This window comes from Plecotus auritus (genome assembly GCF_963455305.1).
Source record: "Plecotus auritus genome assembly, chromosome: 7".
NCBI lineage: Eukaryota > Metazoa > Chordata > Mammalia > Chiroptera > Vespertilionidae > Plecotus > Plecotus auritus.
Window position 1 is genome coordinate 71,819,941 of NC_137774.1, and position 11,643 is coordinate 71,831,583.

General features: G+C 50.4%; 1 protein-coding gene across 1 annotated transcript; it reads right to left on the minus strand.

Annotated features, from left to right (window-relative positions):
• PKMYT1 (protein kinase, membrane associated tyrosine/threonine 1) lies at positions 1 to 11,321 on the minus strand. The gene is made up of 8 exons (XM_080681287.1): positions 11,022 to 11,321; positions 4,256 to 4,759; positions 2,890 to 3,383; positions 2,074 to 2,180; positions 1,764 to 1,936; positions 1,524 to 1,681; positions 355 to 435; positions 1 to 269 (listed from the first exon to the last, which is right to left on the minus strand). The coding sequence occupies exons 2-8, from the start codon at positions 4,601 to 4,603 to the stop codon at positions 158 to 160; spliced, it is 1,473 nt and encodes a 490-aa protein (XP_080537413.1). The 5' UTR covers positions 4,604 to 4,759; positions 11,022 to 11,321; the 3' UTR covers positions 1 to 157.
• Positions 11,322 to 11,643: the final 322 nt, after the last annotated feature.

Here is an 11,643-nt window from a genome sequence, read left to right on the forward strand (position 1 = left end):
GTGTTGCCATGCAAGCAAGCTTGGGTGCTCCCAAGATTCAGATATCTTTTATTAAACATGGCCAGGCAGAAGGGACCACTGGAGTGCCCAGAGGGACCTCAGCCTCCAGGATGGGGAAAGGAGCTAAAAGGTTAAAAGCACCAAGGCTGCAGTGGGCTCAGGTTGGGCCCAGTGAGTCCTCAAACAGGCTGAGGAGGTTCCGAGGCTCAAAGGAGGGGAAGGAGCCATGAGGGGACTCTGAGTCAATGTCACTTAGGTCCAGGTCATCCCTAGGGGGTAGGAAGAGAGAGAAATGACACTCAGGATTTGACAGGGCCCTCCCACCTCCCTACCTCTGACCCTGGGCCTACTCACCTCAGTGTTTGCCTGCTCTGGGGAGTGGAGGAGGTGCTCCTGGCAGCCCTGGCCAGAATGGCCTCTGGAGAGAACGAGGGTCTGCACGGGGTGGGTGAGACAAGCAGGGTGTCAAAGCAGTGGTGAGTGCATGGGGAGGAGGCTGTGGGAGCAGCACAATCAACCCTGTCCCTGTGCAGGTTCCTACCTGACAGGCAATGGAAGTGTGGTGCCCTTTGAAAGAATCATTCGCACAACTTTTAAAGTCTACCTGATCACACTCAGTCACCTAGGCCCTTTTCAGAACACAGGGGCTTCAGTTGAGCTGGCTTTGAAGTGAACCTGTGGTAAATGAAGCTTATTTTGCACTTCACTTCTGCTATAAAGTGTCCCTATGACAACAGGGTGACATTTTCTTTTCAATTCTCACCTGAGGATATTTTTTTTTTTATTGATTTTTTTTTTTTGAGAGAGAGAAAGGGAAAGAGAAACTTCAATGTGAGAGAAACACCAACCGATTGCCTCCCATAGGCACCCTGACAAGGGATGGAACCCGCAACCTATGTACCTGCCTTGACTGGAAATCAAAACCAGGACCTTTTGGTACACAGGACAATGCTCCAACTAACTGAGCCACCCAGCAGGACTACAATGTGATGACATTTTCATAAGGAAGGGGTTAATGGTGTGATTTCTCCTGAGAATGTCTGCCCTGAGCATGTGGTTTTCCTTTGCCACAGTTTCTTAATTATAGCCTCTCACTTGGCCACCAGGCATCTGGGACTAAGGAATTCCTCCCAGGATGGGGGCTCGCCAGGCTCTGGGAACTTTGTCCCCTGAAAAGGACAATGCCTTGTCCTTGGGCACTGGCAGCCTGGACTGCGGTTGGAGCTGCACCACCTGCCTCTCCCTAGTGTGGCAGTGCCCTAAGTGTGAAGTTGTCATTCTGCTGTGCTCTGCACAGCAGCCGTTCCACGTTCTGAGCTCAGAAGAAACAACTGCATTCAAGCCAGGCCAGGCTGTACCCCCACCAGCCTTGGTGCCCTTCCCAGGGTATGATGGGGGCCAGGTTTATGGGAGGGGTCCCTGTGCACCACTAATCCCCAAGGAGCCTGGACTCTGTATGGGGTTTGGCCAAGCTGACAGCCCATCTCCCCACCCCCACCCATCAATCCTGAGCTCTCACCCACCCTATACTGTCGTCATCCCAGTTGCTGGAGTGGCTGCTGTCCAGGAGGAAGCTGCAGGGCGGCGAGCCAGGCGGGGTGGCTGGAGGCCTCAGGGGCTGTAGCCAGCTGGCAGGGTGAGCCAGCCCATGCCAGAGCCAGCACAGCAGGGCAAGCAGGGCCTGTGGGGACAGGGGGCCAAGGGAGGCTGGGCAGAATCCAGGGCCAGGAAGCAGGGTAGTCTGTTACCTTTACCAGGCTTACCTGCCAAAGGGCCCACCCTCGACTCAGGGCTTCAGCAGCCATGTACCACAGGACACTCCAGGGCTGTGGCTGCCTGAGCATAGGCAGGGCCAGCAGGGCCTCGGCTGTGGCCCGCAGCTTGGGATCAGGCTCCAGCATCATGATGAGGACAGACCGCAGCTCAGAAGACAGGCCTGTCCACAGGGTAGGATTATGTCAAGGGTGACTGGGCTCTGAGCCCAGCAGTCTCCTCACAGCCAACCGTTCCCTCACACAAGTCTATAGCACCATGTCCCCTCCCATCCTTGACCCCCCTCTCACCCCTACTCACCGGCAGTGAATTCAGGGGGCAGATAGCCCTGTCGCAGCTGCTGCCAGCCTTCTCCACCATGGGGCAGCTCCATGTTGCATGCCACTTCCAGGATGGTGAGACCCAGACTAGGGGTGGGGAGGAGGGGTGGGGACAGAAGACAGACAAGGTTAGCCTTGGGCCACAGATCCCAGAGCCCCAGGATGCCCCTCAGAAGAGGGTGGAAAAGAGCCACTGTCTTCTACCATGAGCCAGGCAGGTGGGGAAGGCGTGGCTGGGGGCTCTGAGAAGGCCCCAGCAGAGCCAATGAGGGGAACACATTCTTGAAGCATGGACCCAGCGTTCAGTGCAGCCCACAAACCACTGCGATGAGTCCTCCTGGCACCCCCGCCAGATAGACACTATGGTTACTAGTGTTACTATCAGGATCCTGTAGATATGGCTGGATAGACTGTTAAAGGCAGGGCAATGGTTACTGACATGGACCATGGAACCCAGTGCCTGGTCCAGTCCCAGCTTCACCACCTGCTAACTGTGGACTCTGGGCAAGTCTCTTAACCCCACTGTGCCCATTCCCCTATAAATGGAGAAGTAATAGTCCCTCCGTGGAGATGTGGTAAAGAGATGGGTGAATCTAGTAAAGTAACTCCAGATGATTTGCTGCTTGGACAGCCTGACTGTAGACTACTCTCAACTAGAGGGTGGTGGCTTCACCCTCTCAGGGCACTGTCTCCCAGCCTGAGGCCAAATCTTCCTGACTTTGGGCTAGGATGGCATTTCCCTCCCTCTGCTGACTGCACCCCAGCCATGATGGGCCTCCCATGGCCCAGCCCTTACCTGAACACATCGGCTGCTGTCCCATAGGAGCCCTGCAGCAGCTCGGGGGCCATGTAGCGGGGGTCTCCCTCCTGGGCCTCACCAGCTCCAGATTCATCCAGCTCCACCAGCAGCCCAAAGTCACCCACTTTGCAGCGGCCCCGGGGCCCCAGGAAGATGTTGGCAGGCTTGATGTCAAGGTGGACCAGGCCTTGGCCATGCAGGTGGGCCAGAGCGAGGAGGGTATCCCGCAGGTAGCCCCAGACCTGGGCCTCAGGCAGGCCAGTGCCCCAGGCCTCACAGTGCTGCTGCAGGCTGGGCCCACACAGCTCTGTCTGCAGGTACAGGATGCCGCCCTCCTCCCAGGCTCGCTCCAGCCGCACACAGCATGGGTGCTGCCCCACCTTCTCATGGCCACTGACCTCAGCCAGCTTTCGGGCCCGGTCCTTGGGGCCCCGGAATGGTGACATGGAACGCTTTATTGCATAGAGCTGGCCATCTTCCTTGGAGCGCACCTGGAAGGGAGATAGTACCTGAGGTGGGATGGGAAGTAGCACAACCATTTAGCAGAAGGGCAGATTCTACTAAGATTTCACATGTGTGGAAGGTGCAGCATGGCATCTACCTTAGAGACCCTTGCACATGCAATAGCAAGACTAGACAGACCTCTATCCCAGACAAGGAAGAGACAGGGCAGACCTCTAGGTACTAATCTGGAGGGTCTCTCAAACTATTATGAAATAAAAAGCTGGCTTCAGAATACAGGCAGTGTGGTCCACTGTGTAGAATATTAATGGGTTTGTTTCTATATGGCCAATTCTAGAGATGTATAGAGAGAATTCTGGAAGGAAGGATGCCCACCTGAGAAGCCCAATGGTTTCCTCTGGAAGAAAAGCTAATCTAGGGGCCCACGTTGTTTGTAGTACTTGTGTAAGGAATACTACCATTTTAAAGGAAATATAAATTATTGGAAAATATATTTTAAGAAATAAAAAAGGTGGTGTACAGGGTATAGCCTAAGTATCTGCAGCCTGAGGGGTGGCAGGGGGCAGGGTATGCACTGCACTCTGGGGGCTGGCTATGGGGACCAGGCAGAGCTTGCCAAGAACAGCTGGCTCCAGGGTGGGAGGAGATGGTAGCCAGGAGCCACTGCCAGGCTCTGGACAAAGGGAGAGTGTGCACTGAGGGGGCCCTCGAAGGGGCCTGTGTGGGGGTTTATGAGAAAGCAGCCAAATCAAACACTGAGGAGGGGTGTCTGTCAGCCCAGAGAAGTGGGCTGTCAGGAGAGAAGGGGAGCAGGCTGCCCAGGATACTATCCCATCCAGGCAGAGGGAGGGAGGCAAGGGGGCACCCCCAGACAGGCCCATAGCACTGTCACTCCACTCACCTTGAAGACCTCTCCATAAGAGCCACGGCCCAGGCGGCCAAGCCTCTGGAAACTCTGTTGGAAGAAGGACTCCGGCCGGCTTGGGTCATAACTGGGGCTCTTCAGGGTCCCAGAGGCTTTGCCTTGAAATGACACCTTCCGGGGTTGGGGCTGGTGCCAGCCTGGGGTCCGAGGGAAGAGGCGACTGATAGGGATGCTGCCCTTGGCAGGGGGCCGGGGCGGAAGGCTCTGACTAAGTCCCCTGGGCCTCTTGAGGGAAAAGCCAGGTTCTGCATGGCGGAAGTAGGCTGGGACTGGGGTGGGGGTGCCACTCAGGGTTGGTGGGGTGCCCTCTGTGGGCACAGGCATGGCCAGCACAGGAGGCACTGAGAGTTAGAGTACAGAACAATGTGTCCACTCAAACAGTTCCTTGTCCTGTGGCCCCAGAGAGGCTGTGGAAGAAAGCCGCGTCTACTCCTCACACATGTTCTCCTTTAAACATGGAGGCTGTGGAGACATGAGCACCTGGTGGGACAAGGCAGAGGACAAATATATACACACTTGCACACAGTCAGTAGTCTGTACCTGGAGGTCCTAGAAACACAAACTGAAATGCATGGGACCATGTCCCAGAGGCTCCCACAATTCAGCAGAGGTTAAGTCAAGGCAGGTTCTGGAGCCAGGCATACATCCCTGCCTTGTCACGACTACTATTTGACCTTAAGATATGTAATCTCTTCCAAGACTGTAATGGGGAAATATTCACACAGGCCCACACTCCCTTATCTCTGATTTCAAAGTATAAAAAGATCTGATTCCAAAAGTTTCTTGCTCTCTTTTTCATAGTTGTGATCCTAAAACTCATGTAGTGGAGTTCCACTTTCAATGTTGCAAAGGCTAAATTCCAGCTGGATGTGGCCGAGAGGCCAGGGCTCCCTCCTTTCACCAGCCCCTACTCAGAAGGCGAAAGCTCTGCCTTGGGTCCAGCAGGTTAGGAATACAGCCCGATCGCTCAAGCCCCAGCTCATTCCTAGGAAGGAGGATCCACACAGGGCGAGGCAAGCTGAGAAGGCCACCGGCTGCCGCCCCCATCCCAAGGCAGCGGTGTCACTCAGGGAGATGGGCTTAACTGTCCCTGCCCACAGCTCCAGAGCTGTAGCTCAGACATTCTGCCTGGAGGTGGGGGAGGTAGGTTATAAAACAGACAGCTCTAAAGCTCTCCCTACAAACAAACAAACAAACTTTATTTGAAACAGAATATGGGAAGTTCAAGTTTAAAGATGCTCTAAAAAATCAAAAACAGAATGGCTACCATCAACAAATCAACAAATGACAAGTGCTGGAGAGGATATGGAGAAAAGGGAACCCTAGTATACTGCTGGTGGGAATGTAGACTGATGCAGCCATTATGGAAAACAGTATGAAATTTTCTCAAAAAATTAAATATGGAACTGCCATTTGACCCAGTGATCCCACTTCTAGGAATATATCCTAAGAAACCCGAAACACCAATCAGAAAGAATGTATGCACCCCTATGTTCATAACAGCACGATTTATAATAGCTAAGATCTGGAAATAGCCCAAGTGCCCATCAGCAGATGAGTGAATAAAAAAGCTGTGGTACATTTACACCATGGAATACTATGCAGTAGTAAAAAAAGAAGGATCTCTTACCCTTTGAGACAGCATGGAGGGACCTGAAGAGTATTATGCTAAGCAAGTATTACATGATCTCACTCATATGTGGAATCTAATGAACAAAATAAACTGATGAACAAAATAGATCTAGAGACAAAGAAGCATAAAACAGACTGGGGAATCTCAGAAAAGGTGGGAGAGGATGGGTGGGTGGGAAGAGATCAACCAAAGAACTTGTATGCATACATGCATAACCCATGGACACAGACAATAGGGTGTTGAAGGCCTGGGATGGGAGGCAGGGGCGGGCTAGAAGAGGTCAATGGAGGGAGCGGGGGAAGGAGACATGCAATACTTTCAACAACAAAGATTTAATTTAAAAATCAATCAAGGTTTGGGTGGTACACAAATAGGCCAAGGCTGGTGCCTCCATTATTACAACCAGGTAATTTACCAGAGAGAACCAGGAAGAGATAGATAAAAAGAGCCTTCCTAGGGTCAAAGCAAACCTCAAACACTGAACTCAAAAGCTATCCTGTTAAAGGAGCCTAAATTTAATCGACCAGTCAATGGAGCAATTGATGCTCCAGGACAAAAACAATAGAGAAGACAGCTAGCAATTGGGGTAGCCCAACAGGTGGATATGATTAGGGAAAGCAGTCAGAGATAGCCCCCCTTAAAACCTCGGCGTCCCAGATTGACTGTGTAGATGTTCCAAGTTGGGTCCTCTGAGGAGCCATGTCAGAGACTTCATACTGAAGAAAGACATGTCACTACAATGATCCAGTCAGTCACTAAACAAATAGATAAGGAAAAAAAAATCACAAGCCCCAGGGGTTGAGGAGCCAGTACACACAGTTGCTAAAATATGTTAAAAAAAAAAAAAAAAGTCCAGGTCGGCGTGGCTCAGTGACCTATGAACCAGGAGATCATGGTTGCAGGCTAGATCCCCAATGGGGGTGTGCAGGAGGCAGCCAATCAACAATTCTCTCTCATCATTGATGTTTCTATCTCTCTCTCACTATCCCTTACTCTCTGAAATCAATAAAAACATATAAAAAGTAAAATGTTGTTTTGCCAGCCGGTGTGGCTCAGTGGTTGAGCGTCAACCCATAACCCAGGAGGTCTCAGTTGGATTCCCCCTCAGAACACATGTCCAGGTTGCAGGCTCACTCCTCAGCAGGGGGCATGCAGGAGGCAGCCAATCAATGATTCTCTCTCATCATTGATGTTTCTATCTCCCTCTTCCTTCTAAATCAATAAAAACTTATTTGTTAAAAGTTTACCAATCTTTAAAAAAAACTCGTTTTCAACAAAAAATTACAAGATGTGCAAAACACAGGGAAGTGTGACCTACACACAGGAAAGATAAAATAAAATAAAAGGCAGCCCTGGCTGGCTGGCTGGTTTAGAGCTTCATCCTGATACACCAAGGTTGCAAGTTCCATTCCCAGCCAGGGCACATCCCCAGTCAGGGAACATATAAACCAATGAACGCATAAATAAGTAAACAACAAATTGATGTTTCTCCCCCTCTCTCTGTCTTTCTCTCTAAAATCAATAAATAAAATAATGGTTAAAAAAATAAAAGTAAAGCCCTAACCGGTTTGGCTCAGTGGATAGAGCGTCGGCCTGCGGACTGAAAGGTCCCGGGTTCGATTCCAGTCAAGGGCATGTACCTGGGTTGCGGGCACATTCCCCAGTGGGGAGTGTGCAGGAGGCAGCTGATCGATGTTTCTCTCCCATCGATGTTTCTAACTCTCTATTCCTCTCCCTTCCTCTCTGTAAAAAAACAATAAAATATATTTAAAAAAATAAAATAAAAGTAAAAATATCTTTAAAATTTAAATAAAAATAACAGGCCACAGAAACTACCTGTAAGAAGGACTAGATGTCAGATTTAACAAAGAAAGACTTCAAAGTAGTCTATAAATATGCTCAAAGAACTAAGCTAATAGTTCAGTTTGGCTCAGGGGATAGAGTGTCAGCCTGTGGATTGAAGGGTCCTGGATTCAATTCTGGTCAAGGGCATATGCCCGGGTTGTGGGCTCAATCCCCAGTGTGGGGCCTGCAGGAGGCAGCCAATCAATGATTCTCTCCCATCATTGACATTTCTATCTCTCTCTCCCTCTCCCTTCCTCTCTGAAATCAATAAAAATATATATTTTTTTAAAAAGCAATTGTATGTAACAGTATGTGTATAATTGTATTGTTAGGCATGTAACATAAAGAAATGTGATATACTTGCAAATAACAGCACAAAGGAGGTGGGAGAGAACAAAACTGTACTGGACTAGAAAATGACACCAAGTGATAACTTGAACAAATGAAGAGAACCAGACATTGAAAATAAGAATGTCAGTAAAGCAAACATTATGCATATATACTTTCTTTCCTTTCTTCCCTCAGCTTCTTTAGGAAATTAAAGACAATCTAAATAGAGGGTGGGGCAAAAGTAAGTTTACAGTTGTGAGTATGCAAAATAGTTTATTCTTATATTATTATTTATGAATTATTGTATTATTTTCCATACGAACTATAACCCTACTTTTGCCCCACCTGTAAATGGAAAGATATTACATGTTCATAGATCCAAAGATTTAATATGGATAAAATGGCAATACTCTCCAAATTGATCTACAGATTCAGCACAATCCCTATCAGAATCCCAGCTGAATTCTTTGTAGAAATTGACAAGAAGCTGATCCTAAAATTTATATGCAAATTCACTAGACCCAGAATAGTCAAAACATTCAAAATGAAGTTGGAGGATTCTACTTCCCAATTTCAAAACTTACTACAAAGTTAAATAAAAACAGCATTGTATTTACATAAGGATAGACATATAGATCAATGGAATAGAATTGAAAGTTCATAAATAAACCCTCACATTTATAGTCAATTGATTTTGACAGAGTGCCAAAACAATTCAGTGGGAAAGAATAGTTTTCTCAACAAATGGGACAACTAGGTATTAACGTAAAACTCATTTGGCAATAAGTAAATAAATAAATACCTCATTTGGCAGAAAAATATGGTCTGACCTACTTTTCCTCTCTAAGTGTGAATATTCATATATTTCTTGACAAAAATATTGTGTTTGATTATTGAATGATGTCCCAGACCCATGGGTGGTGTTACATATTAATGTTATATGCACCCTATTAGCTTTCTAAAATCTGACACTTTTTTTTAATATATTTTATTGATTTTTTACAGAGAGGAAGGGAGAGGGATAGAGAGTTAGAAACATGGATGAGAGAGAAACATCGATCAGCTGCCTCTTGCACACCCCCTACTGGGGATGTGCCCGCAACCAAGGTACATGCCCTTGACCGGAATCGAACCTGGGACCCTTGAGTCCGCAGGCCGACGCTCTATCCACTGAGCCAAACCGGTTTTGGCCGACACATTTTGAATTCCAACACACTCCTGGCCTCAGGATTTGTGGACCTGTAATAATAATCTCAGGGAAGGCTCAGCCTCGTGCCTGGCATGCAGATTCCTCAATAAATGCTGTTAAAAGACACACAAAGCTACAGAGGCCCTACAGGTATAAGTAGCTTTGTGTGTTGGGGCAGAGAAGGCTTTTTGTGTTGCTATAATGTTGTAATTGAAACAAATACAAGAACACAAAAGGAGGGGAATTTAATTTTGAGAGGAAGCCACAGTATATCAAAAGATGCCATACCCGCCATGGCCAGTGTGGTTCAGTTGGTTGGGCATCGCCCCCTACACTGAAAGGTTGCTGGTTTGATTCTGGTTAGGGCACATACCGGGTGGTAGGGTTGATCCCCTCTAGGAGGCATGCAGGAGGTAGCCAATCGATGTTTAGCTCTCATCTCACATCGATGTGTTTTTTTCTTCTCTCTCTCCCCCTCTCCCTTCCTCTCTCTAAAATAAAATAAAATAAAATAAAATAAATCGATTAAAAATATATTTTTGGTGGGGGAAATAAGAGATCAACTGAAGGACTTATATGCATGTATATAAGAGTAACCAACGGATGCAAAACATTGGGGGGTGAGGGCATGTATGGGAGTGGGGTGGGGGTGGGGGGCAATGGTAAGATATGTACACATATAATACCTTAATAAAAATTTGAAAAAAAAAATAAATAAAATGAACAACAAAAAAAATATATATATATATATTTTTTTAAAAAATGATGCCATACCTAACAAGGGGGGAAAAGGGGCAGTCAGTAATTGAAACAAGAAGTGTGCCCTCCAGTCCCTGGGCGAGTGAGGACTGAGGGAGGGTCCCCCATGGCGCCTCCCTAGAAGACTCACCCTACATGTTGTGATAACCCTTCCTCTGCCTCTTTCACCTCAAGAATCCCACTCCAGGGTTTCTCAAAGTGAAGAACTGGGATGCCAGGATCCCCCGGGGCGCTGATTAGAAGTACGGCCTCCATACCCAGTCTTGTCACATTCAGAGGCATGGACAGCCGCATCTTAAACCAGTTCTCAGACCATTCCAATGTCCACTACATTCTAGCACCTCTGGCCTGGCAAAACAGCTTTTGGGGTGGGGCAGGGTAGGTAGAAGGAGCCAGGCGAATCCAGGGCGGCCCTGCCTGGTTTCCGGGACGCCAGCCAGAGGCCTCCCCTCTCATTGGGCCGGATACATCTGCTGACCGGTCTACCGCGCTAGACTGCGAGCTCCCACCAGGCGGGGCCGCAGCCATCCACCTCCGTGCGCGCGGGGAAGCCCTGGCGCACAGAGTTGAGTGGACCGGCTGTCACGCAGGAGGGGCTGTAGCTGGAACGTGGGTGGGGCTTTTCCTGAGGAAGGACAAGTAACCGGGGCGGGCAGTCGCTGTGGTGCGTGGTGCCCAGATGAAAGGGAACAGGGGGCTGAGGAAGGACGCAAGAGCAGCAGGGCAGGCCCCCGGAGCAGCGGGAGGAGAGGGGAGGGGGCGGGGCCGCCTGGGGCAGGGCCGCGGGGCAGGGCTACCAAAGAAGGGTGAACAGAGGAACAGGGCGGGACCCAGCACGACGAGGAGCGGAGGAGATCGGAGGGCGATGGGGGAGGAGGATGAGGCTGACCCGGAGAGCTCTCAGAGGGCAGGGGGCGCCGGAGCAAAGGGAAGCAGAGGGGAGGGAGGTCCGGCCGAAGAACGCTCAGGGCCCAGCCTGGGCTCACCTGGAGCAGGTGGGCGGGGCGCAACTCCGCGAGGTCCCAGATTCCGGGTCCGCAGAGGCCGCGGGGAACCCTCGGAGCGGTCTGGAGGGCCGGGTCTGCCGTCGACAGCTCTCTGCGCCGGGACGAGAGGATCCTCTGGAGGGGGAACGGCCCGTGAACGCCCGCGGAGCCAACTCGCGCCAAAAATTCCAAACCGGCCTCGAGTCCCCGCCCAAGAACTCCTCTTCCCCCGCCCCATCCCTGATGAGCCCATCACAGGCTCCCAGCCTTCCGGGCTCCGCCGCTCACGTCCGCGGAAGCGCCGCCGCCCCGCCCCGCCCGGCCCCCACCCGCCCCGCATTCTCACTGCGCAGGCGCAATGCCACTTGGCGCCGGCCTGGGGCGGAGGTGTCTATGCCCTGCTTCCCGGTGGCTGCAGCGTTACAGCGGGTCTGAAGCCGACTTGGATCCCTCCCGCCTGGTTTCCCGGACGCCAGCCGACCTCCAGACCCCGGTCCCGTCTCCCATGACCCTCGCTAGGCTGACTTAATTTTCGCGACTATAAAGGGAGCAGTCACCGCGTTTTGCCCCAGACGTGTAGGCCCAGGAGGCGATCACCTCTGGGCAGGGCAGGAAGTCCCTG